The sequence below is a fragment of the Macaca mulatta genome, chromosome 2, assembly GCF_049350105.2.
Source record: "Macaca mulatta isolate MMU2019108-1 chromosome 2, T2T-MMU8v2.0, whole genome shotgun sequence".
In the NCBI taxonomy this organism is placed as follows: domain Eukaryota; kingdom Metazoa; phylum Chordata; class Mammalia; order Primates; family Cercopithecidae; genus Macaca; species Macaca mulatta.
Genome location: NC_133407.1, coordinates 152,913,565 through 152,927,843, shown reverse-complemented (window position 1 = coordinate 152,927,843; position 14,279 = coordinate 152,913,565). Strand labels below are relative to the sequence as shown.

The 14,279-nt window shown below is 47.3% G+C and overlaps 1 protein-coding gene across 2 annotated transcripts; it reads left to right on the top strand.

Annotated features, from left to right (window-relative positions):
• Positions 1–151: 151 nt before the first annotated feature.
• CHCHD4 (coiled-coil-helix-coiled-coil-helix domain containing 4) lies at positions 152–13,226 on the top strand. 2 transcript variants are annotated; one of them, XM_015130126.3, is made up of 4 exons: positions 152–358; positions 3,240–3,408; positions 8,768–8,866; positions 12,099–13,226. In XM_015130126.3, exons 2-4 carry the CDS (start codon positions 3,348–3,350, stop codon positions 12,404–12,406), a joined length of 468 nt encoding a protein of 155 aa, XP_014985612.1. In that variant the 5' UTR covers positions 152–358; positions 3,240–3,347; the 3' UTR covers positions 12,407–13,226. The 2 variants fall into 2 exon arrangements, with proteins under 2 accessions (XP_014985612.1, NP_001185638.1); NM_001198709.1 differs by lacking the exon at positions 3,240–3,408 and having other exon boundaries at positions 255–358; positions 12,099–12,410.
• Positions 13,227–14,279: the final 1,053 nt, after the last annotated feature.

Genomic DNA, 14,279 nt, shown 5'->3' with positions numbered 1-14,279 from the left:
CGCATGCGCACGGCGAGACCTGGAAACGGGTCAGGGACATTACAGTACCTCATTGATGCGCCTGCGCACTGCAAAGCTTTCTGGGAAATGTAGTTTCTACTGCCTGGCGAGCTGCTGTGGGGCTCGCGACCTGCTGGGAAATGTAGTTTCCGGCTGAGGTGGGCCTGGCCGCGGTTAAGAGGGCGCCGAGGCAGGCGCGCGGCGGGCAGGCCTGGAGGGGGCGGGTCCGCGCGGGCTTCGGAGGCGCCCGCCCTGCCTGAGGAGAGGAGGTCACGGCGTAAAGCTGCAGCTACCGCCACTGCCGCTTCTGCAAGGTCTCAGGGACGGGCTGCAGCCATGTCCTATTGCCGGCAGGAAGGTAGGGAGGGCGGGCTGCCATGGAGACCGGCCTACGAGGGCCTGCGGGAGACACGCGGGCCCCGGCGCCCCGCTACCACGCCGCAGGCGCGGGCCACCCGAGGCGCGGCCCGGTTGCCCACCCTGGGACACTCGGAGGCGGGCAGGCTGGGGGGTCGCCACTCGTGTTTTGCGAATGAGAAAACCGAAGCTCTCGGGGGAACGGGACTGGTCCAAGGTCACAGTGAAGCCCGAACCCTGACCTCAGAGGGGCCTGTGCGTGGGAAGTCGTAAACTAGGCCGGGTTGGGGCACGGGAAATGCCGAGCACGTTGCGTGTGGCTCGTAACTGGGAATGTATGTTAATTATTACTACCGCTCCTGCCATACCCCACGTGTTGCCATTTTGCACGCGCCTTTAAAAGGCGGGTCCCGAAAAGTTGCTACTGGGGGTAGCGTGTGCTGTGCTGGGGTGCTAGGAGTTGTGCTAGGAGTTCTACTAACGGGAATGTTTTTGAGCCCCCTGCTACCTATCAGGCACTGTTCAAGGAAACTTACGTGGCTTGTCTCATTGATCTCGCTGCGCCCTTTGTAAGTCAGACTCTGTTACTGGTCACATTTTACTGAAGAGTAAAGTCTGACACAGGAGACTTGGCTAAAGCCACTCAGCCAGCAAATCGTGGAACCGGGGTTTGAGCCTGGGCATTGTGACCCCAGAACAGCCTTTTCCAATCTAGTGCCCAGTGGATTGCAGGGAGAACCCTGCCTACCTCCCACCCCAAAGTTGAGCTCCAACCACCTAATGCTTCCTTGATGTTACTCTACCCAAGAGCTCAGAAGTACCCAAGCCACAGGTCGGAGGGCCTCCCCACACACTGCCACAAACTGACTCCTTGGCCCTAAGCTCCTACCTAACCCCTCCAGGCCCTGGTTTCCAGTGTTGTAAAATGAGATGTTGGGCTTCACTGATACAGCAAATATTCATGAAGCATCTTCTCTGCTCCAGAGAAGGGGGATGGATGGTTATAAAGCTACAGAGAGAGTTGGAAGTCACCCAGAAATTCTTTGGTGAATACTCCAGCTCCATCAGTTAATTCAAGCAATCTGAAGCCCAGAGAAGGAGGTGGCCTACCTTAGTTACACATCCAGTTAGGAGCATAGCTCAGCCTAAAATGCTGAGCCTTTTCCCTAGTAGCCCTGTCTGCTTCTAGAACCTCTCCTCCTCTGGGTTGTAAAGCCATAAGACTCACTCTTTAATGAGTACTATTATATTTCCGCTGATTACTACTTAATGTGTGCCGTAAGCAAAAGTCCTCTGCCCTCACCACTGTTGTTTTTAATTTCAAGTCTCTCTCTAATTTACTTCATTTAGCAAATAATTTTTGAGCCTTTGGGTATAATGAGGCTGTGCTGATAAACAAAACCCTCCTTCTCTTTGAGGATTTACAGGAGGCAGTTTTCTCTGGAAAGGGAGGCTAGGTCCATCTGCCTTCAAAACATGGAGCCCTTGGCTGGGCGCGGTGGCTCAAGCCTGTAATCCCAGCACTTTGGGAGGCCGAGACGGGCGGATCACGAGGTCAGGAGATCAAGACCATCCTGGCTAACACCGTGAAACCCCGTCTCTACTAAAAATACAAAAAACTAGCCGGGCGAGGTGGCGGGCGCCTGTAGTCCCAGCTACTCCGGAGGCTGAGGCAGGAGAATGGCATAAACCCGGGAGGCGGAGCTTGCAGTGAGCTGAGATCCGGCCACTGCACTCCAGCCCGGGCTACAGAGCAAGACTCCGTCTCAAAAAAAAAAAAAAAAACATGGAGCCCTTATCTTTTCCTGGTTCAAAGATCTCTCTTAGGAGATGAGTGAGAATTGAAAGCACTCACTTATAGGCCTTCCTTAGTATTTTTCTTATCCATACCACTGTCCCCCTAAGAAGTCCCTAACATTTTTTTTTTTTTTTTTTTTTTGCTCACTGATCCTTTATGCTTCCCATAGGATTTTTAAAAAAAATGATCCCAAACTCCTTACCGTATCAGAGCTTATGTGATCTGGCCCTGTCTGCCTTTCCAGCCTGGTCTCTTCCCACCTTTTTGTTGCCCAGCCTCTAACCTCTTCGCTATACCCTTGGTTTGGTAGATCCTGCCTTCACCTCTTCCATGGCTGACTCCTCATCCTTTAAAATTTAGCCTCCTGACCCTTTGTGTCTTTCACATCCTGAACTCTCTGAAATTACCTTTTTTATTTTTTGCCATCTTCCTGCCTGTCTTCTCCCACTAAGCTGAGAGCATCAGATGGGCTGTGGAATCCCCAGCATCTGGCACAGGGCCTGGTGTACAATGGGTGCCCAAATCTTTATTGAATCATGCGTGTACCTGCCCTCTGTCCTGAGTGAATCACTTGCCTGTGCAAGTTTATTTCAGGGGTCCACCTGCTACCCAGCCTTCAGGTTAAACTCCTTGGTTTGGCATTCGAGGGCTCTCATCCTGGCTCCCTGGCCTTGGGCTAGCCACACTTCTGTGTGTCAGCACCATAGTGTTTCTTTCTTAGTTTCCTCTTTCTAATGCAGAGCCTGCCCACTCGTGTTTAGTCAACATTTATAAAGCACATGTGACGTGCCAGCCATTGGGCATATAGTGGTGAGCAATGTGACACATTCTCTGCCTTCCTGGCATGGTGGAAGAGATTGCCATTAAAACATCACCAGACCAATGCATGATTACAGACTGTCATAAGTGACATGAAGGGAAAGCCCAGCATGCTATGATCATTTAGTGAACGGCTCTGTGGGGTCTGAGAAGGCTTCCTGAGGCTTCAGAGATCCTTTTAAATGCCAGTTTTCTTAAGAAAACCTTTTGCAGTCCTCAATGTGTGTGAGCGAACACTACTTAAAACCCTCCTTTTGCACTCCAGGCTTTGCCCAGGATGGTCCCTTCTGGAATGTCTATTCCCTCCTTCCCTCCCTGAAGTTCTTTGTCAGGGACAAAGGTAGGATCCCTCCCCTTCCGTCTTCTCCACTGGATGCCTGTGTCGTATTCATCTGTGACCACCAGGTACTACCACAGAGCTGGAGCTAAGGAAGGTTTGTTGAGCTAAACTTCTAACACTTGCATTCTTCTTACACTCTGTCTGAAAGCTATTTGTGTGTTCTTCACAGATACTTGATTCTGTACGCGGGAGTTATATCTTTCAAAGGGGTTAGATTCTAAACATGAAAGTCCTCAGCAGTCAGATTTATCAAACTCTTAGAAACCCCTTACTTTACTCACTCAAAATATACCACAGGCACCACTCCCTCTGGCTTTAGATCTCTTTCTTGGGTTGAGTGTCAGAAAGTAGTGGTTGGAATTGTATCACAGGTGTATTGAATCAGCTTAGCCAAAAATGAAAGAAGACAAGTCCGTAGTGCAGGTTGCCATTCTCAAACATGATCCTGGTGAGTCAGCATCCATGGGAGACAAGAAACTGCTTCCTCTGCAGGACACACGGGCATTCCTTCTGGAGTGGATATGCTGAGAGATTCTTGCCTGTAAAGATCTTCCCCTTTCATGGGGGAAATCAAACTACTCATCCAAGGGATTTTTTGGTCTTGCTCACTTAATGGTGATAACCATTCTGTCTTCCTGCTTTCTGCTGGGACTGGGTGACAGAGCAGGAGTAGCGTCATCTCGGACAAACACTGGCACTTTAAGTTCCAGCTCCCTTTCTAGCCTCATGCATTTCAAGGAAATCACTTCTAACTACAAGCAGCCAGGAAGAGCAGACAGTAAAACACAGATAAGACACCTCGGTCATAGAGGGAGGTGGGGGAAAGTCTCTTGGGTAACTGCCAAACTTCACCCTCATACAGTGGACCCCAGTAAAACTGTGGGCCTTAATAAGAACATTCCTTTCCCTTCAGGTGCACTAAGATAGGGAAGCTAAAAGCAGTCCTGGGGGGGATATGCCTGCAGCTGCAGAAAGATGTGTGGAAACAGACATACAACTCTGCCTCCCAGATGAGCACAATAAAGAGACACAGAAGCAGTCCAAGCCTCTGATAAACTCTCTCACCCTGAATCCTTAAAAACTCTTAGTCTGTAAGAGAATGTGGCTCTGACCTAACTCAGCCAGCAGCCCACCTCAGGTTTGTTTAAAATAAACCTGTCCCTGTTGACTGAAAAGCCACCGTTCGTGTTTCTCTCCTCTTTCTTTAATTCTTACACTAGGGTCTTCATGCCGTAATCCAGAGTTGTTTCTCCATTCACTTTTTTCAACAAAGATTGAACACCCACTTTGTCATTGGCACTATTCTGGGCTCTCAGGATACTGCAATGAACAGAATAGACAAAAATCGCTGCCTCTGAGGAGCTGACATTCCAGTGGGGGCATCAAGTGGTAAACATACATAGTATGTTGGGTGAAGAAAAGCACTTTGGAGAAAGATAAAAAAGCAGGATAAGGGAGATGGGCAGTGGTCAGGGACGGTGGCATGTGAGCAGGAAGTGAAAGCAGGGAGAAATCGCTGTGAGGGTACCTGAGGGAAGGGAAAGTGCTCGTGGAGGACAGAATACCCTGTGCAAAAGCCAGAGGTAGGCATGTGCTCAGCATGTTCAAGTAAAAGCAGAGGTCAGCATGGCTGGAGTGGAGGGAATGATGGTGGGAGATGGGGTCCAAGAGGTGAGAGATGCAGCTCTTTCTGGATATATTTGAAGATCGAGCCATTCTAATATGCTGATGGAGATGTGAGAGAAAGACGGGTTGGGGTGGCTCTACCAAAAGTAAAACTAAACAGCTGAGGGTGGAAGGTGTCTTGGTATCCGACTGCTCAGTCAGTTCTGTTCTCAGCCCCACCCTGAAGTCCTGTTCACAGAGTAACCCCTCGGGCCTCCAGTTCCCCACTCTGACCAAGGTTCTGGGGTGGGGACTGAGTTGATTCTGGGGGACCTCCTCCTTGTGCACTTTGGGTTCAGCTTTCTTCACTGGTTAAGTCAGAGAGCACTCGACCATCAACTCTCCCATTTCCAAGATATTATTGACATCTCTGAGCCTGTGATTGTCTCTTTTCCTGGCCACGTACCCTTTAAAACTTACTGTTGAGTGGGATTCTAGCTAACAGCAGAAACACATTTCACCTCCCCAACCATGTGAGGTAGGTCAGTGAAGCTGGTGGTAAGGCCTGGTTTCTGAGGCCCAGAGGGTACCTGAGCTCACACAGTGGGAAGTGCTTAAGTCCAGCTTTGAACTCCAGTTCTCAGACTCTCTGTGATATTGAAGCCACTGTGAGCCAGAAGGTTTAACATAGTTATCCACCTCCTTCAGAACATGCATATTCAACTGCTTTTAAAGCTTATCTTAGAAATAAAAACACAAGCACTTTTAATTTTATTTTTCTGGAGAAATTGCTGAGAAATGTCATAAGAACTACTTGTCTAGCTGATTGTCCCACTGGTTGGCATCTTATGACTAGTCTGACCAGTTCTTTCTTTCACACTTAGATTTGTTAGGAATAGGTAAGCCTTGTCCTTGCATCGGTTCTTGAATTGAGTTTTAAATGTTCCAGAAAGCAGAGGCCCTCCAGGACAGGCATGCAATGGACAGTTTGCAGGAGACACACTCTGGATCTTTCAGACCAGAGTTCCTGTTCTGCCTTCATTTACTGCATGTCTTTTGGTCCGTTTCTCAGCTCCTGTGGTTTCTGTAAAATGGAGATAAAGTAATACCCACCAGTGAACTCACAGATATAATAAAACACATTGCATGGGACAAAAATGTATAAAAGATGCAGCTATTACTGTTCTACCTTCAATCCAGTGTGAACTGTGCTGCAAGGGAAAATGTCCAGGAAGGCACATGTGAGGACTTGGCCCAGTGGTAGGGACCTGGAATTCTCAGTGGGATTGTGCTAGGCTGGTGTTTCCTAACCTGGCTGTGTATCAGTCACCTGTGAAGCCCGTGAGCTACATGGATGTGGCAGAGAGCTCGATTCAGCTTTTCTTGGGTGAGGCCTGGTCTCTCTATGTATGGCAAACCCCAGGAAGGCCTCATACTTTACCACATTTGGACCTTTTGCTTTGTGTGCCTATGGCTGGGCCTCACCATTGGGCTGTGCTGAGCTGCCATCTTGGTCAACAAAACTGCCAGAGCTGAGTTGCGAAATTTGCATCAGCTCATTGTACTTAGCGTTCACCATTTTTACAGATTGCTTTTGAGTATTTTGGAAACTGGCCAGAATTACCAAGATTACTAGGTACTTTAACAAGTCCTGGCTGCCTGGTCCAAAAGCTTTCCCAAGTCAGCCACAGGGGAAAAGCAGTCTTCTGTTGGATGACATGCAAGGTGTTGTGGCAGAGACCATCTCTGGGAGCAGAAACCTCCAGTGTGTTGGGGGTCCTGGCCCTGTGTGTGCTGAGGTTTTTTTGTTGTTACTCTGTCCTAGCGTAAGAGACCCTGTGCAGTGTGGGCATGGCGTAAGGCACCAAAGTGCCCTCCCTCTGTCCCCTGAACTGTCCTTCTCACTGGAGATGTCGCTCAGTTTTTGTTGTCACTGCCCCCTGCCTTCCAGAAGCCTCTTCCTTAATTACATCAGTCCAAGCATGGGCCCAAGCCTTTTTCCTTGCTTTCCCCTCAGCATACCTGTGACCAAACTTTTCTAAATATAAAGAGAAAACAAAAAGTATAAAGTAATCAGAGATGCCTGCAGCTTTCACAGAGCCACGTTTCTGCAGGTCAGGCCTCTGTGCCCACAGTAGCCGCTCACTCAGAGCCACGCACTTTTGGCCATAGCTGAAGAAGTCTTCTTAAATGCATAGCACCTCCTATCCCCTTCCAGATGAGGGTCCCTGTACCCCAGATCTCCTGGGATCAGAACGCATGGTCAGTTGCTCTGTAGAATTTGTCATTCATCTTCACCAGGAAGGTACAAGAAAGATCTTGTTTGTTTACTTGGCAAACATTTCACTTGATTCTAAGCTTTTTGAGGCAGGGGTTGGGTCAGATTTTATTGTGTTTATTCATTGCCCAAGGTGCACAAGCTCTCAGGCAGTGCCTAGTCATGCTAAGTGCTTAGTGTCAGCTATCATTATTCTTGTGCAGATGTTGGTGCGGGGCAGTATGGGTGTGTAGAAAGGATCTCCAACAGTGTAGACTTCAAAGAATCCTGTCCTGTGTGGCCCAGCAAGTCACTACTCAGAGCCTCAGGCTCACCACCATTAAAAGGGGGTGCTGCCACCTCCCTCTCAGGGTGGCGATAGGATGGAGGAATGAACTCACACGGAGGACCAAGAGATGGACTGGCTCTGTCTGTTCTCTGGGTACTGCTGGAGAAACTGATGATCCACCATGCAGCGTGGGGTACTGAGGACAAGGTGCTTCTTGCCCACAATGAGAATATCTGACGCATACCTGTGGTGTGGTTAGCTGATGGCCGAAGTTTTTAGGAAGGTGAGGTAAAGTGTTGACAGCTACAAGGTGTAGTGGAGAGGGCTGTAAGGACCTACCTTCTGCTTACATAGCCACTCAGCCTTGGTTTTCTCCTGTACTCGATGGGGGCTGAGCGTGATAATACTTCATAGGGGGTCACTGTAAGGCAGTTAATGCACCCACCCTGGTTTGGCCAGGACTGATATGCTTTTCTGTGCTCACCCAGCCTCCAGTGAGGAGAAGCTCCTAATATAAAATGCATTTGACTCTCACTGGTCTGTTTTCCTGTAGTCCTCAGACCTTCCGGCAGCCAGGCCCCAGGGTGAGGGCTTTGGTTTTGAACAAGGTGCTCTGCACTTTAGGCCTGCTGACTTTCCCATGCTGGTCCTCACAGGACCACAGTCCTGACCCTAACCACTGTGGGGTTTGTCCTAAAAAAATCAACTGCAGATGGTCACAGTTAAAAAGATCTGAGAAGTGCTTTTCCTCCTGTCCCCCTCCAGTTGTTATCCTTGTTGGGAAATGGTCCCCAGGCCTCTCGGACTGTGGGGAATGGAAGGGCTGCAGTGTTCCTCACCTTCATGACCCTTTCTTCTTCCGGCCACGATTAGGAGCCCTGAGGCCTAGTGGGGGTGCTGACTGTGGGCACTCTCAGACTGCCCGTGTCCTCAGCCTTTCAGAGGCAGGGGCCTGTGGGTACATCAGCTGTGAGGGCTGTAGTGATCTGTAGGCTGAGGACCCACATCACTGCACACTCACTTTGCCAGTGTGCTCAGTCTTCCTCCAACTTTTTATGCATTCTGAACCCTGTGGGTAAGCCCCTAGGACACTTTCTTGAGTGCTTTTTTTCCTGCCCTGCCCCTCATCCATCCCCTTTTGTTTCCTACCTGTAGCATATGAGAGCAGTTTGATGGTCACCTCACGTAGGGATGGCATATGGAACAGTCTTCAAACTTGGTTTGTATGGCGACTGCTTTGGGTTTAAAGCTGACTCACTGCTCTTGAATGAAACATTTCTTCCTGTGTTCTCCAAACACTAGGGAAGGATCGAATCATATTTGTAACCAAAGAAGATCATGAAACTCCAAGCAATGCAGAACTGGTGGCCGATGACCCCAATGATCCATACGAGGAGCACGGTGAGTGACATGGGGCCTCCCACATCAGGGCACTGGGGGGAACCTCAGTGTTCTTAATTCCTTTCCCATGTTTTCCTAGCCAAGGCCGAGTTTTCAGGTATCTATTCTCAGCCATAGACTATCTCTGAGGGCAGTGGTTTATCTTCCTTGGAGGTTTGAGGGACTGTGCTTGCCAACCTTGTTCTGATGTACTTCCCTGGCACAACAGTTAAGTTTTGGGAGAGGGTGTTAGTAGATTCCAGCAGTTATAGGTAGGTTAAGGTGACAGGGCTCATGCTCAGACAAGTTGTCAGACTGAATTATGCCACATCTAGCAACTTGATTAGCAAGTAGACAGTCATGTACCTTGTTCTGTAAGGTTGGTGAAGTCCCTGCTCTCTCTAACTGCTCCAGCAAGCACCTTACATGAAAAGGTCACTTGACATAGACAGCTTTCCAGCAGCAGGATTCAACTAACCTAGTCAGAGCTGTTGCACACTCCTTAGTTAATGGCTGAATATAACAGTGGTTGCTTAGGCCTAGGACATTGTTCCAAAAGTTTTGGGCTGCTAAACTCACTAGATACTTACTACTGCAGCCTGTGTGCGGTGGATGTGTGTGTGCGGTATCCATGAACAATCTACGTATTGTACAGTACTCAGTTCACCAATCAAAAACCACTTCTAGTGTCCATGATGACAACTAACCTTCTAGTGCTAATTGGTAATTGAAGAGCATGAAGCAGCCGCATCGGGAATATGGGTTCCTGATTGGAATTTCTCAAATGCTAACTGATGTGTCTATTCCTTCTGTAGGACCCTTTACTTGTTGCCCTGACTGATCCTAGGGGTCAAAGCATAAAGTATATATCCAGCACCCAGTGGGAGCAGCGGGAAATGCAGACATTATGCAAAGTGCTAGCATTCTGAGAAAGACAGCTGCAAGGGTAATCTTGATCAGGACTTACATGTCAATTCTAGTACCTTGCTTATCTTTAGATCCATATTAAGCACATTTCATTAATTGATCAAGACTATGGAGGCCTGCAGTACAAGTTGGGCCTTGTTTTGTTTGCCTCACAGTGTTATTAAAAACTGAATGTATCTGCCTTTAGGCTGGGCTGCTCCCTCCAGATCCCACCATTCTTTACTGTCCCTGTTGTTTTTTTTACCTGCTTCTGTCACTTGCAATGTGTCTGCTTGGATTGTAGGTATCCCATATGATGCATTTAGCTTTGCAGCCCCTTATAGTGATACTTTGTACAAAGCAGCATATAAAACACAAAGAACTCTGGGACCCAGGTTTCAACCTCTTAACTGCAAAATTACTAAGTGGGCCAAGTAAGTCACCATTTTATGCCATCTACCTGCCTTCCAGCACCCAGCTGTGCAGCTGAGATGGTGCTTGTAATAGCTAAGAGTACCAAGAAAAAAAGGTGGCAGAAGTAATTTTCCTAGAATCAAAACATCAAGAGGGCCTTAAAGATCATCGGATCCAATGAGAAAACTGGGGACCCAGGAGGGGGCGGAGACAGACTCAGCCAGAGACTGGAACCTCAGGCCTTAGACTGCATGTTTGACAACACACTGCATCTGAGCTTTATGTAACATGCCAAAGGTACCCTCTGTGTGGATTTATATTGTGTTCCTGAAATGCAGATTGGCACCATGTGCTTTGTGAGGAAGTATCTCATTCCAGCTCACCTGCCCCTAAGAAATAATGAAATAAGGACTCCTGGAGACCTAGGATATAATTTTTTTTGTTATTTTTGATCAACCACCTGGTCAATTTGCACTGGGTTGTAATTTTTAAATGTCAGTATTATCTCTTGGAAACTGGTTATGCAGGTTTGTGAGCAGATTTGAAACTCCAGGGGGTAGCATTTGCAAATGTTTTTCCAACACTGAGGTCCCTGTCAAGAAGCAGTGAGATGTAGGGGAAGGGGCATGGCTCTGGGAATCCTGCCAGCTCAGTCTGCAGTCCTCACTTGGACCATGAGCCCCAGAGACTGCGTGTGCAAACTGGGGTTAGTAGCACCCACTGCAGAAGGTTGTCAGAAGGCTTATGTGAGTTACCAAGCATAACTTAATGCAGGAGAACTTGATCTGCAACTGCTGATGGTCCTGGGGGTCTGCTGCCTGCTAAGGGGGCAGCACTAGTTGGCATCGTCCATGCTATCCCCATTTTACAAGTAAAGGACAGGAATAGCTACAGCAGATCCATTGGTCAGTGGAGCTTCCCAAGCTGGAACTGAGAGGCAGGCGGGGTTTCGTCTAGGACTTTGGACATTAGTGCAGTGCGCCAGGCCTCGGTATTGCCCTGGAGTGAAGAATCATGTGTAATTTCACAGGACATTTTAGAGGCTCTCTTAGAAAGTACTTTCAGTCTCTTAATAAGACTCATGTAAGAAACTTCTATATGAATGGTATGTCTGTCGCAAAGCTGAAAATGAAGCCATCATTTTGAGAGCATTTTGGAAAACCAAGAAATACTATTTAGATGTGAATAAAGTTCAGTGATAAGAAAAGGTATAAAAGTCAAAAGTAAGAGGCCTATTAATAATAGTGAAAATGAAAACCCATTTATAACCTTGTTTCCTCCCCAACACATATGTGCAGTTTAACAGTTTGGTTGATTTTCACAAGAATGCACTCACACTAATGGTAGGCCACCAGCTTCTCATTGTGCCGCATGTCTTGGACATCTTTCCTCATCAGTACATAAGGAGCAACCTCCTCCTCTTCACCACTCCCCAGGCTATGCTGAGCTTCTGAGAGCAGCTGCAGGGCAAGCTGGGTTCAAGGGGCAGGGAGCATGGGGGGTGGGGTGGTCCTGACCATCCATATGAGGAGGAGGATTAGAAAGAGGAGATCAATACCTCGGTTCCTTAAAGTGTTTGGGCTTTCAAAAAGCTCTTCACTAACCATTCAAGTGATCTCCTCCTCTTTGGGTTAGATGGGTCCCGGTATTTAATTCTTGGAGCACAGCCTCAGAGCACTGGGAGGTGGCTTAGAATAGACTAGTGTCACACATGGAGAAAGATGTCATTGGTGGCTTCTCTCCCAGCTGGGCCAAGGAATGCTGGATATGTGCTAGGCTTTAAATGTAATCCAAATCAAGGTGTGGGTCCATAGGCAACAATAGTTCCTGTTTTGCACCACCTGAGTAGCCTGTGAGGACTGGACTAGTTTTGTATTTTCTGAAACTTTAGAGAACATCTCTCACATTGTCCTTGCTTATCTTCCTGTTCTAGGATTGATACTGCCAAATGGAAACATTAACTGGAACTGCCCATGCCTTGGGGGAATGGCCAGCGGTCCCTGTGGAGAACAGTTTAAGTCAGCCTTTTCCTGCTTCCACTATAGCACGGAGGAGATCAAGGGGTCAGACTGTGTAGACCAGTTCCGGGCCATGCAGGAATGCATGCAGAAATACCCAGACCTCTATCCCCAAGAGGATGAGGATGAGGAAGAGGAAAGGGAGAAGAAGCCAGCAGAACAAGTAGAAGAAACAGCTCCCACTGAGGCCACTGCAACCAAAGAAGAGGAGGGGTCAAGTTAATGAAGGCCACAAGGCACTGGGCTCCAGTCCTTTTGGAGTGGACCTTTTGCAAAAAGGCCTTGTTGTCACCTTCCAGGAAAGTGTCTTTCCCTCTGTTGTCCTGTGCACTGTAATATACAAAATAACTTATTTTGATGATCAGGGGTCTTGACCTCTTGACATATACACTGAAAAAAATGGGGGTTGTATGTATGTGTGTCCTACCTAAACCTGTAGCTGCCACTTTTGAATTCTCTTCTCAGATTGCCCTGAATTTTGCCACTTTTAAATAACGTGCTGAATAAGCTCAGCAACTAAAAACCATTACCCAGGAAGGTTTCTTGTGAGTGAGCTGATTTATTCTGATTCATTATATTCCTTTTGGTAGATTTTATACCCCTTGGGGAAAATAATACAAGTATAGAAACAAAAACATATTCTCTTAAAAATGCTGGGGTGGGGCCATATCTACTAGCAGAGGCCAGATGGTCAGATACGATTTCTGCAAACCCATCTTGACCTTGAGTATGTGAAGGGGTACTGCACTTCATTCCTGATACATTTTGGTTTCCATGTTGGTGTTGAGCTCCTGGTTTTCTGTGTTTAGACGGTGAAGATTTGGACCCTCGCATTCACAGTCCCTTTCTAAGTGAAGGGAGAGGCTGGCTTGGCTGTTCCTTGTTATTCCGAAAGCCCTGGTTTGGGGCCCATGTTCACACTGGCTCTCAGTCTGGCCAGGTGCAATGTTCTTGAGAGGTGGGGACCTAATTATTACCAGAGTAGCAGGAAGAGAGGAAACATTGTGAATTAAGTATTCAATTAAAAGGAAACATGATTTCTACCTGATTTTGAATGTGTCCTTTGTTTTCACTAGTTAAAAATGTTTTCAATATAAAAAAGTATAAATTATGAACAATTCAATTGAAATTCCTCTGGAAAGATATTGGTAAACCAATTAGTCTGTTAAAATTTTCTGTGTTGAGTTCAAAGGAAGCTCACTTTTTTGTATGTGAGCAGATTCCTTCACACAGACATTGCAGTTAGTCTGTGAGGTGGGGAAGGCTCTTGCTGTTTGAAAATAGATTAACTTGCCTAAGGTAACTGTGACAGTTTTCAGGCTGTGGCATAGTAATGCCTCATTTGTCTCAAATGTGTTATTTATGTAAAAAATTACCTTAAAACTTAGTAGCTTGAAACAAGGAATCTGGGCATGCCTTACCTGGGTTCTCTGGCTCAGTGTCTCATGAGGCTGTGATACTTGCAGTCATCTCAAGGTCTGCCAGGCCTTTCAAGATCGCTCAAAGTGGTTTCTGGGAGGGTTCAGTGGGTTGAATTTTGTGGGTTGTGGATTGAGGTCTCAATGCCTTATTGGCTGTTGGCCAGACACCTCCTTCAGTTCCTTGCCACATGGCCCTTGCCTTAAAGGGTCAGTTCACAACATGGGAGGTGGCTTCCATCAGAGCAAGCAAGAGAGCAAGCTGGAAGTCAGAGCCTTTTCATCACCTAATCTCAAAACTGGCATTCCATAACTTTACCATAGTCTGTTAGAAGTGAGACACAGCCCACACTCGAGAGGGACACAAGGACATGAGTAACAGGAAGCTGCCTGCCACACTAGAGAATGAGGCACCACTATGTTAAAGCTTGAAAGCTTAAAGGCATGTTTAAAATGCAAGGATTTGTGGTTCAGAGGTGTATGGAGGTAGAGAACTGCTTTCTATATCCAGAGCTTTTTAAAACCTTGCTTGATTAGGAGCTAAGAACCTGGAGCTGGCCAAGTATGGAAGACGTGACAGACCCTAATGACTTCTTTTAACAGAGTTTTGCACATTTAAAAACCATATTTCTTTCGTTAAAATTTTGGTCATAATCAAGGTGTTACTGTTTTGTGACC

What these genes read in the sequence shown, in the direction of transcription:
- CHCHD4 (XM_015130126.3), top strand. Translation starts at nt 3,348, where the DNA reads ATGCCTGTGTCGTATTCATCTGTGACCACCAGGTACTACCACAGAGCT. An exon ending in CAGAGCTGGAGCTAAGGAAG is followed by an intron (nt 3,409 to 8,767) that starts GTTTGTTGAGCT and finishes TCCAAACACTAG; the next exon opens with GGAAGGATCGAATCATATTT. An exon ending in TGATCCATACGAGGAGCACG is followed by an intron (nt 8,867 to 12,098) that starts GTGAGTGACATG and finishes TTCCTGTTCTAG; the next exon opens with GATTGATACTGCCAAATGGA.